The 14032-nt window shown below is 38.3% G+C and overlaps 1 protein-coding gene across 1 annotated transcript in view; it reads left to right on the plus strand.

The window, feature by feature from the left end:
* Positions 1-14032, plus strand: part of SPATA6 (spermatogenesis associated 6) — a 42583-nt gene that overhangs the window by 20705 nt on the left and 7846 nt on the right. The window contains exons 11-12 of the mRNA XM_063407119.1: positions 8614-8713; positions 12220-12287. Coding sequence (XP_063263189.1) covers positions 8614-8713; positions 12220-12287 — 168 coding nt within the window. The remainder of the gene's footprint in view (positions 1-8613; positions 8714-12219; positions 12288-14032) is intronic.

Below are 14032 nucleotides of genomic sequence, written 5' to 3' on the forward strand. Positions count from 1 at the left end.
TGCTTGAGCTAGCTTTAATCTAATCAGTGTGTTATTTTCCAATCTTTTCACTTTGTTGACATCATAACATTTTGATTTTGATTTTTTGATTTGAATTGTGGACCTCTGCAGCTATTGCATGTATATAATTTGCTATATTTCAATTATTTTTCTTAGCTATCTCCACTGACCCCAGTGGGACTGGGTTGGGGACAGTTTCAAATATCCATTAATTTAGTAGATTTGAGTCCCTGGGTTAATATTTTGGGCCAGCTTCAGTGTCTTATGAAGGTGGGATGGAAGAAATGTCAAAAAAGCAAGAGATAATGTCATGCCTAAGCCCTCCAATCCTTCAAGGAGAGTATTCCCTGCTTCCTGCCAAGTGTTCTTGGTGCTTCTCTTGTACACTCGAGTAGCAAGTTACTGGTTGGCTTTCTGGGAACAGAAAAACTGTATGCAAAGCTAGGCCTGAGGAAAGCAAATAAATAAAATAATTGGGAGAAACTAAGGATTAAACTAATGATCCATCCTAAATGCTGAAGATGTGCTTTGGTGGCCAGTTCACACTCTGTTACCATTGGTACCAATTAGTCAATGCTTGCAGGTTGTATTTTAAAGCCTACACACAGCCTAATGTTTGTTTCCAAAACAGAAAAACTATCTCAGTTTTTTCTTTCAAAAGAAAAATGACAGATGGCAGGTGGGGACTGAATTTTTAATACTCAGAAAGATGAAGTTGGTGTTTTAACATCTTCCTCTGCTTGAAAACTTGTTTGTTAGTTGTTCTTTGTAATAGTGTATTTTGAAAAGTGTTATGTAGAGATTAGAATGTATCTGGGGTTGAAGGAGGTTTCTTTGTCATCTTGTCTGCCTCCCCACTCTCCTCCGACAATGTTTGTTGTTGGTTACCGATATCTGGGGGAGAGATATTGTCATGGTAACTTTTTTATCCTTTTTTCAGCAGGACTCCTTTTGGAGGGGTTGGTTGGGGCTAAATTGTATACACATTTTATTTAGAGCTGATGGGGTGCCTTCTGTTGATAGCAAGAAAGTCTTGTATGTGGTGAGCTGCTGTTACATGCATAGTAATTTAGTCGTCTGCCAGTTAATCTTGAACTTGTCTGAATGTTCTTGCTTTTTCTCTTTATGAGCCTCTCTCCAGAAGAGATTTCTGATCTTGTGAAATTATGTTTTTTCTTCTTATTAAAGCAAATGTTCCCAGCTCTTCAGAGCTGTAACATCTCTTTATGTAAAATATGTAACCATTTACTTCTGTCATCAGAAAAAAAATCAAAATGAGAAATAAAGGGCATAGTCTAAAAAAAATTGATCTCTGTTTCATGCTGCTGAGATAACAATGGTTTTAGCTGATTGTGTACTGAGAGTTGTACTTGGAATGACAAACATGGTTTAGAGGTCAGTGTTTGGAAATGCATGCAAATGCTGCTGTTCAGATCATAGAAATACAGAGGAAATCAGTGCACTGAAAGTAAAGCAGTGTTAGTGTAATTGCAAGAGTATGGAGTCTTATCTCGCAGTATTTGGTGTTTATTTCCTCAATTTTATTTTTAATTACAAAGACAAATTGCTTAGCATATCCAGGCTTCTGTTTTTAATGCTAGTCAACCCACAGTCAATATGAAACTTGACTCCCTACCTCGACCTTTAGTTTCCTCTTTTCCCTTTCTTTTTTAAAAAGTAGTGTGAAGTGACTGTCTGCCTTCTTGGGAGTACCTTCCAGAGCCCTGCTGTGTGGTTGTTAAACCACTGCAATACTTTCCAGTGAGACAGAAATTGGGGTCTTGTGCAAGGTCCTCTGAGCCCTTTTGTATCCTCCCTGGCAGTTTCCAGTCCCTTTCTTTGAGCCTGCTAGAGACACCACAAATCAATCCTCTTCCCCTTTCCTTCAGGATTTCAGTCAGAAGCAGAACTGTAAATAGATTTACTATTGAACAAGACAGCCAAGTTTTGAATATTGATTTTTCATACTTTCTTTTTACATTTTTTGTTATGTACATTGTCTAAGAAAAGCTATTTGCTGACATTGGAAGCTGACACTCAGCAGTGATGTGGCCATACAACCCTCCAGAGGTCCCTCCCAGCCCTCCCTGTTGCATGATTCTGTGAGGTTTGATTGCAGCTGCTGTGCAGACCAGTGGCACTGGCAGACCCTTGAGTTCCTGCCTGTAGTGCCCCACACTGTGCCAAGGCACTTGTTTGGTTGGTTGTGCAGAGATCAGTGGCCTTTTGTGCAGAGAGGAACATCCTGGGTGCTTTGGGAAAGAGCATTCATGCTCTGTCCTTTCAGTGCTGCTTCAGGAAAGCAAAATTGGAGTCCAGTCCTTGCTTTCACGGTGCACAGACATCTCCACTCACTCCTAGAAGATTGGGTTTTTCTTGGGGACTTAGAAGCTAAGCCTTCCTTGCAGCACTGAAACCTGCAGCAAAGTACCTGTCAGAACGAAAAGGAGAAATAGTGAGATGGATTCCATAAGGTCAAGAAGTCCTTTGAACAGAGCTGTGTGCTGGCACAAGAAAAATCCTTTCCTCAAGAGACTACAACAATCATGGGAGTATTTGACTATTTCTGTTATGTGAGAGGCAGAGCTACTTCTTGTGCATTTGGGATCAAAGGAGTCTTTTTCCTACTCTGGAAATAGCATGCTTCTGCTTTTGTTTCCAGATTGAAGTGCAGTTCGATAGCTTTTTTTCATGTTCTCCTGGTTATGCTGCTGATACGTGATCTTACCTGATATAAAATTTAACAAAAACCTAAGTTCTCTTTGAAGTGAGACAGAGGTTAAGTGTCTGCATCAGATGCCCTTCTGTAATATTCCTCTATTTTACTACCATCTTTTTTATATTCTCATTTTCCTAGTACTAGGGAAATAACAGCATGAAGTTAGATATTGGTAATGATAGATACAATGACAGATACTAATAGATATTAATGAAATACCAGATCCTATGTGAAGTCCTTGAAAACACCAGTTACCAGAATTTTTGGCTTCAGTGATCTTGAAAATGATCATCCCAGGATCTTGGGGTTTATTTTTATTGCACAGCAAAAAGCAGAAACAGGTGGTTCAGCTGATTAATTTTAGAGACTGGCAGGCATCCTGAGACAGGGTTTGCTTCTGTGAGAGGGTATGTTTTAAATTTTGAGAACTCCTACTACAAAGTAGAATGCTAAAAAATATTGCAGACTTCTTAGGGAAAAGCTTGATCTCAGGAGAGGCTGCACCTTGGTTTCCTGTCTGTTTCTAGCCATTTAAAAGCCATTATTTCTGATTTTTGAAATTTACTTTGGTAGGAAGGTTTTGGGTTTACCAATCTCACCTCTTGGGAAAGTTTACTTCTTTTGCATCCTTTAAATATTAACTTCGGGAATCAGCACTTGAAAATCAGGTATTTCATACTACATTCTGCAAAAGTGAGCAATACCTAAGCCTTGTTTCATATTTTTGACCAACATCTTTACTATTTGTCATCTTCATTCCTTGATTTTGCTGCAGCAGTAAGTAAATTTGAAATTGATTGCTGTCAGAGCCATTTTGTATATAAATTAATAAATTCAGAGAAGATAGAAGGTAATGGAAAATCTTCCAAAGAGCATAAGGAGGTGCAGCCAATTTGTGACATACTAATGATTTAGTACCACAATGACTTCAACCTTTTGGGAGCAACTGCTCAGCTGGAGTATTGACTTTCACTGAAATTTCGGAAGCTGGCTGCCATTAAGTTTCACTTTTTACATGATGTATATAGCCACGGTTTTAAGGGCTGGATATTAAAAGGAGGGGGGGAAAGCATTTACTAATGTAAGAACTCAGCACTGACTGTGTCAGAAATGCTTCAAGGCCCAAGTATAAACAGGGCTTTTGAAAGTAAGAGAAGCTATATAGAAAGCATGAGAAATTTTACCTTTTTTTTCATGTCCTGCTGAAGAGGGAGAGCAAATCGGTACACTGCTGTCAGCTTCTGCTTCCAAATATTTAGGCTTCTGTGCTCTGATTTAAGGCTCTGTCTGTGTGTGGTAGTTCCTGCTTCATAGTAATACCCTGCCACTGTGAAAGCAGCCACCCTCCTCCACTCCCAACACGGTGAGAATGGAGGGGGTTTGTGTTGGTACAACTTCATTACAGTTCAGGCTTCTGTGGACAAACAGAGCCTCTAAAACACTTCGGAGCTGCATCATAGCCATCAGTCACTTTAAGAAAAAACAAACCAAAATTGTGTCCTTGACTAAATAGACCAGGAAAACGCTGAAGTGTAGCCCAGCTTTTCTATTGTGGCTCCTTACAGACCAGTATGCACACTGCAAACCAGGTCCATCCTGCTGAATTACCACCTCATGTCCTCTAAAATGACAGTAAAGCAATGACCTTCCCTATTGAATCAAAGCTGAATAATTACCTGCATAGGTATAAAATGTGTGAAGTGTTTTGTTGTTTGTTTTTTTTTATTTCAGAGTTAAATATTTTTTGTTTTATTGAGACTCTCCCATTCCACTTGCAGATTGTGGTTTTTGCAGGTTATCCTCGGCTTTAAGTGTTCTCACTCCCTCTTCCCCCCAGTTGCAGTAGTGTTCTCTGCAGGTGTGAATCTGGTGCCACAGAACTTCACTGATTGCTGTCCTCTGCTAGTTTGTCCTTGTCTGTGGTTCTGCTCAGCGTGAGGACTGTGTCTTTGAGGCTGATGAGTTCTGGTGGGGGCTGCATGCACAGAATTGTTCCAAGGCAGGGAGGGGCCGTGGTGGGGGAAGGGGTCACGAGAGCCCCTGCAAATACTCTGCACAAGGCTGTGGCATTAATTCTGCTGATGTGAAATGTATTAATATCTCCTGCTGAAATGCGATATTAATGTTTTTGCTACGTGCAAGTGGATGATTGGATTGTGTGACATTTAAAAATTCCTATTTATTACAGCTCTCAAGTTTGCAAGCTGCTGTTTGAGTAGAGTGCATGGGTGGATGTATCCTGTTTGCATTTCTAATGGAGTATTTCATCCTAATGGATAAAATTATACATGAAAATAATCTTTAGCACAAAATCTACACTGTCTGTTTGGCTTTTTTTTTTTTTTTTTATCAAGGTAGATGTTGTCTGTATGACCTTAAAAAAATCCTTATCTCATAAAAGAAAATAAATGCCTTTTAGTCACATTACAAGGGAAAATGGTTCTGTTTCCTTGATCGGACTCAACACAACATCTTTGAAATTAATCTTGAAAAGTTCTCTGATGGCTCTGGCTTTTTCTAGGTCACTGAGCTATATTTCCAAAGTGTTTATACAATCTATTGGAATCAATAAACAATTTAAACTGATGTAACTGCAGAATGTTTGCAAGTCCCAGGGAAAATTGAAAGTATGACAAAGAATACAGCTGTAGAAGTTTATTTCATTTATCAGGACAAACAGTCATTGAAATGAAATGACTTTCCTTTGAACACTGCAATATGATAGTGACACCTTAATCACATATATAAGTAGCTGGTCATTTTAAAGAGTTGTTATTGGTGGTTTTGGGCAAATGGAATCCCTTTATTTATACTCTAAGAAGCTGTGCAATAAAGCCTGTTCTATAAAATATTTCCAATAGGAGAGTTAGACAATCATAAAAAGGTTTCACTTCAGATTATAGTTGTTGTGTTTCAGGCATGATTTTATTTTAGTTTACATTTCATTAGTAAATATTAACATTATTCTTTAAACGTGGATTAGACCCTATAGTTGCTGCTAAAATTAGACAATAAAAATACTAGAAAAGCTAATTAAAAAGAAGCTGATACCATTTTTAATCACACTTAAGGTTTTGATTTTTTTTTCTTTTGGCAAATGAAGTTTGGGCTCTGTGTGAGGGGCCAACATTTGTTATACCACAGCGCACACTAGTGGATTGATCCATAAAATCACCTGGAGAAAGGATTTAATAGTTCTCGAATTAAGTACTTAAATCTTCTTCTTGCAGACATAGCCATGTATTTTCTAACTGAATACAATAGCGAGCTGGGTTTTCTTTTTTTTCCCAAAAGTAAATACATTTATCTCCAAGGATACTTGTAAACTTACGATTAATAACAATGACTTGAAATCTTACATACGAATTTCATAAAATTTATTTCCCAAAGGCAATCTATTCCAACTTCTCAGAGCAAGCAACCTGAGTGCTGGAAGAACAGCAGCTGCTGTATAAATAAGGGAAAATGCCATGACTTCATGGCTCTATCTTTTATTTGTCAAATGGGAAATGACTCACTCTTACTGCATCTAGGATGCAGATTTTTAAATATGCATTTCAGAGGTCCTTTAATATCAGTAAATGTTGTAAATTCTAATGGGAAGCCATAAGATGATAGTATCACTGCAAACCCTTTCCCTTACCTGTCTTCTTTTAAAAAAAGAAAGTGTTTTTTTCCAAAACACAGGTGGTAGAGCAGATGCATTGTAATGCAGTATATCAAGTAGGGTTTGACTGCATTAGGGAAATGAACATTCCTTTCTGCTTAAGGGACTCAGACTTCTGTTTCTTTAAAGGCAATGCTTTTCTCCCCTAACAAAATTCTCAAACCGTTTTGCTTCCTTTTAGAAAAAGTTATGTGAAATCTTTTAGTGCAACAGATTGCTGGATTCTAGTATGCAAAAGAATTGTACAATATGGATTTGCCATGCATGCTCTTGGGTTTGGAATTAATTGTAAAACTGTCAGGATAGTAATATGAATGCTGTAGTCAGCTTGGTGAAAATTTCTGCTTGTAGTGATGCAAGGATAAACAACAATAAAATCATTAGAAATGTGGAAATACATCCCCATATAGATTATATGTTATATACTTCCAATATTGTGTCATTTCTTGGCACCCTTTCCTGAAGAAAAATAGAAACATTCTCAAGTAGATTAATTGATTTAAAGAAACTCATAAATAAGCTGAAAATACTGGGGCTATTAAGAACAAAGAGAGATATTTTGGACATACAAACAACAATAAGTGAGTCCAAATAAGTTCTTTAGATAGAAGAATATAGAAGAAGATTACTCAAAAGGAGAAAACTGGTCACTTTCTTGTTGTATTTCAGTCTCTGGTAATAAAAGGAATGATCCAAATGATTGCAAGGAACTCTATGCCCTGCCTGCAACCTTCAGATAATCTGGCACTTCCCCTTTTCAGGATCCTGCTTCCATTAATTTTCATATTACCAGGCTTCTTGTTTTCTACTGAAGCTTTCTTTGTGTACTTGGTTTGTTCTTTTTGAAATGAGCTGGGCAGTTCTTTAGCTGTACTGAAATTTCTGGAGGTTTGGTGAAGGTGAACTGAGCCAGGCACGATCAGACTGGGGATTTGCAAGTGATAGACTGGATAATGCAGGGAATGTGATAACTTGGAGAGAGGAGGGCAGAAGAGCTGGCACTCGCAGTCCCTGTACAGGGCAAACTGTGGAATCTCAGGGTTCAGAGTCATGAACTGTGTCTGTGAACAGTTCACAGAACATGTTGCTGTGTCTCCACTGCATCAACTTTGGGCAGCCACCAAAGCACGCTGGTGTTGCTGGTGCTGTGCTGCAGCCAGGGAACGGCAGCTCCGCGCTGCCGCTGGTGCTGCTCAGCAGCTCGGATTGCAGCGCTGCTCTGCCAGCTCACAGCTCGCCCAGTGACCCGTGCTCACATCAGCATCATGCCACATCATGAGCTGGGATTTTCTTGGTGCAAAGTCAAGCTCTCAGAGCTTAGGCAACATTGAAATGAAGATGCACAATCTTCATTTGGTGCTCGCTTTCTTTCCAGTGTGATGAGCTTATGTAAGTAAGCATTTCATAACTTTCCTCCAATTACTCTTTCCTTCTATTGATGTCTCTTTTTTTAAAAAAAATTCCTTGTTTTAATGTAACAACATAGTTGGCATGTAAACAATCCTGTTCTTAAAATCTTAGTTGCCTCCCTCAAGAGACTAACTATTAATATGAAATTTCTGCTAGCTTGTGAACTTGCTGAGAAGGATGAGGACTTTTTTTTAGTAAAGTGGAAAAAAATAATCCAAAACATAACCAGGTAAAATCCAAAAGTAGCTGTTTCTTTTAACTTACTCATACAAAGCAAGCTACCTAGCTATCTACCTATATTTTTAATATTAAAAAAAACCCCAAACAAAATTAAAATACAGTTCCTCTTGTGAAATAAAGACTGCAATTGCAAGGTTTTGATTCCACGTGTTTTCCAATTTGCATTCATTAGGGTTACCGTCCTTTTGATTTATTCCAGTGAAAAGAACTTCATGTGTACAATACTTCCTTTAAAGAGAGGGAAATGAAACCTGATCACTGGGAATAGTATAGCTTTTTTATTCTGTGGGGACCACACAAACGTTACAGAAATACTACTCAAGTTACAAAATCATCAACATTTTCTATGTTTTTCATCTTCTCCTGGTGTTGTGGCTGCATACTGTTTATGCACTGCTTTGAAATGTTTCTTTACTTGTACCCCAGAGGAGAATAAGAATCAAATCGAAATACTGTGTGTGCTCCAAATAGAAGGAAGTAATGCATGCTTCATAATTAAAAGGAAAAAGAAATCAGAATCAATGAGTTTTTCAACCAGAAAATATTTCTTCACTTTGTTTTTCTCTTCCCCTTGCAGATTTAGCACTGGTTGGCCTTCACCAGCAAATGGAGATGAGATCCATAAAAGAGTGAAAAATATTTTAAGGACGCATAGTGCTAGACAGCGCCTAATATTTGTAAGTTTGACTGCAAACTAAATCCTTTCTCTTCTCCAAAATGGCTGAAAAAGAGAACTGTGCCTACAGTCTTGGATTTATTATAATGTTGTCCTTTGGGATAGCCTTGATTGTAGAAATATGGATTTGGTGTGTGAGCTCAACTGTTTCACACCGATTTCAGAAGCCTCCTTATCTTTTGCCTTTATGGGCAAATGGTACAGGCAACCCTCTCATGACTTATTGAGAACAATAATATTGGAGTTTGGGTTTTTTATATTCCGATTCTCTACTCCCAATTTAAGCAAAAAATGTTACAGATGTGTAGAACATCAAGGCATAATATGTTGTGCAGCTGCACATCAGCAGCTGCATGTATCCAGCTGTTTCTACAGCTAATATTATTCTTCAGATGTGTGGGTTTTTCCCTTAATTACTTGGCTTTCAATGAACAGAGCTTTTTTGTCTAATGAGATTACACCTGGGAACAGAATATTTTACCCTTGATGAAATTTTGAGGTGTGATTTTAGAAAGACAAAGATTTTTCCTATTGTAATTTTGAGAAACACAGTTTCTAAAAAAATGCCAGAGCATTGTACCAGCTGAATAAGAAGATTGTTCATCTGCAGAGAATTTGGAATTGTGAGTATGAGATGAGGCAAAAGAAAGGTAGGATAAAAAGGTTGTAAGGATGAGAGATGATTATGATACAATGATCGTAATGATGATTATGACATAAGATGATGAGGAGCTCTGGCAATCTAATTCAGAAATGTTATTGATGGGTTAGAAGAGACATAAGTCTCCCAAAGTGGAGAAAGGCATCTTTTTTTGCTACAGTTTCTCTCTTAGAAAATGGAATGTTGACAGAAATGTGCTTTTGAATGTTGGTGCAAGTTTAAGTTGCTACTGTCCCCAGCTGCCCACCTTTCCCCTCAGCTGTAGTTCCCTGTATCAGTGGGAAGTGGGATAAAAAGTGTGTGAGGCCTGATGTCCCCTGTCACATTCCCCACAGCAGGGACACAGCACTGCTCTGCTGGCTGGGATGGAAACCCAGCAGAAGTGGTCTTTGTTGTCTTGATCCACTCCTGCAAGGTGGATTGAAGAGCATCTGTCTTCACTCTGAAGTCCTTATTTATTTATTTATTCATCCATTCATTCATTCATGTAGCTATGTTGGGCAGCTCATTGTCTCACCTCATTCTCACTTCATCTGATTATTTTCTCATTTCTGTTCAATGATTATTTTTTGCTTAGTTGTTGTGGGCTTTTTTTTTAACTCCGAGAAACCTCGTCTTATGCATACTAAGACTGTTTGATCTAGCTCATGCTGTACCTCCCTGAGTTTTTATATGAATGTTATGATTCTGTGAGCTGCTACCTCTCAAATAGAAGATGCCCATGACATTTTTCTGTGCTTCAGCCACTCAGAATAGGTACAAATCATGTCAAATGCTCCCTTGATGTTTCAGTGAACTAAAGATGATAAACTGGATTTCCCGACAGTCCAGCACCTGCATTTAATGAACATTTGCACAGCCTGAACTATCCCCAGAGGTTCTTGACTGCTTTCCTCAAACAGTAGACCATGACTTTATGATAAGGAGCGTTGGATGATTGGTTACGTGGTCTCTCCATACAGCCAAAAAGACTCTGCAAACATTGTGGTGGAATTCTTGAATCGTGGTGCTTCCTGTTGACTTTCTCTTGGTGCACTTTGTCACTTCCAGAATCAAGCACTTGCTGAATCCTCACAGAGATTAATGAGCAGAGATGATACTTTGTCCTCTTCTGTTGGAAAACCTTGTGTTTCTGCCCTAAAACATCCAGCTATTAGGGGATTGGGTCTTGAATTACCAACTTGATCAAACCAGTGCTGGCAAAGGACCATTTTTCTCACTCAGTTTTCTTCCACTGAGCAAAAGGAATAGAAGGATGCTACAGAGAAGTCTTGTGGTATTGGATACTTGTGTAGAGCTGGCTCATGAAAGCTGTACTAACAGCAGCTGATTAAAAAAAGAAAAAAAAATCAGTTCTCCTTGCAGTGAGTGCTGTAAAATACACCAGGATTGGCTGTGCTTCCCCACATGGTCCAAAATGGAGGCTGTGGTGTTGCACAGTAAATGGCTGACTTAAATGGGTCATCTTGAAAATGAGGGAGTGGTAAAGCAAGTGTGGTGAGCAGATTCTGACTCCAGTCTAGATTCTCTTCAAACTTTGAAAGGTTAAAAAGTACCTCTTACTCTTTCATCCCAAAGAGCCTAATGTTAAATAACCATTCCCAGAAGCATACAGCTGTGTCTTCCAAAATTTCATTTTCATAGTGCTCTGCAAAAATAGTGTGACTGGAGTTCTGCTGCAGATTCCTTGGGGTGTCCACTGTACCCTTCTGCTGTGACATTCTGACAACATCGTAATGTTTCCATCTTTTTTTTGCTTTCCAGAACATAATTTGCCTCTGGCAAATGCTGCAGAGTTTTATTTACCACTGTACCCCATTTCCTCTTCAGTGCTTTGTAGTCTGTGACTGCTGAAGGAAGAGAGCTCTCCTGTTTACAAACACACTTATTACCTTGTATTTCACCACAATAAATTCTCTCAGGTTTTTCCTCATCCATATGCTGCTGTTGAGCTTGCTCTGCATCTTATTGCCATCTACCACTATATTTATTGTCTTTTCTCCCAGTTCTGTGTTACCAGCAAGTGTGATTATTTTTACTGCAGTCTTTTTTCCAATTATTTCTTCTATAGCATGAAAGATGACTTTGTTTACTAATCCTTACAGCAATTGACTTGTGCTGAAAGCATCACTTAATATCACCCCTTAAGTAGGGTCTTTGCTCTTCAGAGTAGAGTGAACATGATTGTGTGTGCTGCAATTTCTACCATCCCATCTCAGGTGAGCAACTGGCTCCCTCCACATGAGTGTTTTCTTTCTTTCTTTCTTAAGAGGGCAAATTTGGGTTAATTAATGTCTAGATAGCATTTGGAAAGTAAAACTGCATTCTAGCAACTGAGAATACCTGACTGAAGGGTCATTAAGTGTATCAGATTTTTTTAAAAAGTTCAGTAAGCATGTACTCAACCTTGGATATGACATTGAAGAATTGAGATGGGGGGAATGCTTCTGCCTTGTAAAACACCTGAAATGGATAACATAATAAGTTATAGATTCTTTTTCCCCTTTTCTGCAAAAAACACAAAAGCAGTAGCAGTAGGTTTCATAGCATTTTCCCTACATGTTTATTTGGGTTTATTGAAGCTTCTGCTGTCTGCATATTTCTCTAGATCTACACTGTCTAGAAATTCTTTCCAGTTTATTACCTGAAAATTATTAGTTTGAATTGTACTGAACTTAATTAAAAGTGTTCCTAAATGGCATTTGGCTCATTACACTTTGTCCCTTTCTCCCCCAAGAAATGTAAGCACTTTAATAGTCCTCTAAATGGAAAGAAAGTATTTTTGAAATGAGATCATTGTAATCAGAAACCAAGGTAATGAGAATTTGATTTCTGGGTTTTTTTAGGATGATTTACCTCAGACAAGAGAACCTTCAGTTAATGTGCCCTTAACCATGGGTGAGCTGCGGAGCAGGTATGGAGATTTTCTCTGACCAAGACAAAACAGTCATACTCAATATTGCCCTTTACATTTAGCTAAAAATTTCTTTTCCTGTTTTGAGCCTTGTCCTATATTGCACAGGGAAAAGGTTTTGGGAGGTGTTATTCATACTAAGCTTTCTCACCTAAAAGCAAAACACAGTTAAAATATAATTATGCCTTTGATGTTGTTTGGCACTGTGTCAGTACAGTCTTCATAAAACACTGGGTTTGGAACTAGACTTGGCTGTAAAAATGAATCTTGGGCAGAAGTTTTTGGAATTTGTCAAACAGAGAGCAAATGTCACTTCTAAAATAATCTCTTGGTTATTTTTTTCTTAAAACTATGGGAGTGCAAAAATAAATTTATTTAGTAATATGGTTTGAGGCTGGGTTTTTTATTGTTCTTTTTTTTTCTTTTCTTTTCTTTTTTTTTTCAAAACAACTATTTGGAAAAGAGAAGCATTTTCCAAAAAAGACTTCCAATTTATATGGTATAGTTAGTGATTCAGGATGCCATGTTTCAGAAGGTGTCTTGGAAACCTGAGATCTTAGAAACCTGATTTATGTACATTAATTACTCCGTGTACTCCTCACATGACCAGGGTTTAATTTGAATAATTTACTTACAAGATACCAAATAGACTGATTTTGATGACTTCAATGTTGATGTTCTGTGTATATGCACACAGTATTTTGTACCTATTGTTTTAGGTACCTATTTAAGAAAAGATCCTAAGTATTGGAAATCTTTTATGGGCTCCTATGGCTTTTTTGGTTTTCTTTATATTTAGGGAGAAGTCCTAGAACCATGGTGCTATATTTGAGAGATGTTACCATTGGAAAAGGCTTTATTTTGATAATTAAATGTCACACACTACTTTCTAACAAAGGCACCCCAAATCACCTGTATACCCCTGAAAGGAGGATATTTCAAGATGGGTACCATAACAAACTTCTACTTGGAATTTATAAGTGCCAAAAATTTCATTTATGATTTGCTGTCTTCTTTAAAAATCCCTGTGATTTGTAATCCCCCCTGTGCAAGGGATTACTCTGATTTCCATGTGGTTGTGAAGTTGCTGCAGTTGTGTCTCCTGTGCTCACTCCTGTATTCTGTGTAGCCTTTCTGCTCCCTTATCCTTTGTCCTGACAGCTGGGGCAATTAAATTGTGTAGGATGTGTTTGTGAGAGAGAAAGTGCAAGTTTTTGTTTTGAGGCAGCTTTGGGACTTTTGAGATTTATGCTGAAACTGCAGACCATGAGAAAAATGGAAAACAAACCATAATACTCCAGAATCCTGAAGTGATGGGATATGAAATGTGCCACAGGGGTTGGGCAGGGACTGCTCCTTGGGTTTAGAGGCTGGCAGCACTGGGGGTGAGAGGACAGTCAGGTTGCTGAGTGTTTGCCACAGTGCTGGGAAACAGGATACAAGGACAGAGTTCATGGAAGGACAGGGTACTGTCGACCAAATGCTGGCAGTAAAGTAGATGGATGATTGAAAACCACTGGGAGTAAGGAAAAGGTCTGTGTTTTGTGAAATATTTAGTATATGATTCACTCAGAAAAGAACTTCTGGGACTCTTAAAGGAGATGTATGAGGGAACAAAAGCATATGACAGGTATTTCAGAGCAGGGAGTTGCGTGCAGAAATCCTGCTGTTAATATGATTTGTGAGTGTAATTCCCAGATTGCTTAGCTCAGGTTGTCAGCTGGTTTCCAGTTGAGACAGGAGAG

The sequence above is a fragment of the Prinia subflava genome, chromosome 10 (genome assembly GCF_021018805.1).
Source record: "Prinia subflava isolate CZ2003 ecotype Zambia chromosome 10, Cam_Psub_1.2, whole genome shotgun sequence".
Classification (NCBI taxonomy): Eukaryota; Metazoa; Chordata; class Aves; order Passeriformes; family Cisticolidae; genus Prinia; species Prinia subflava.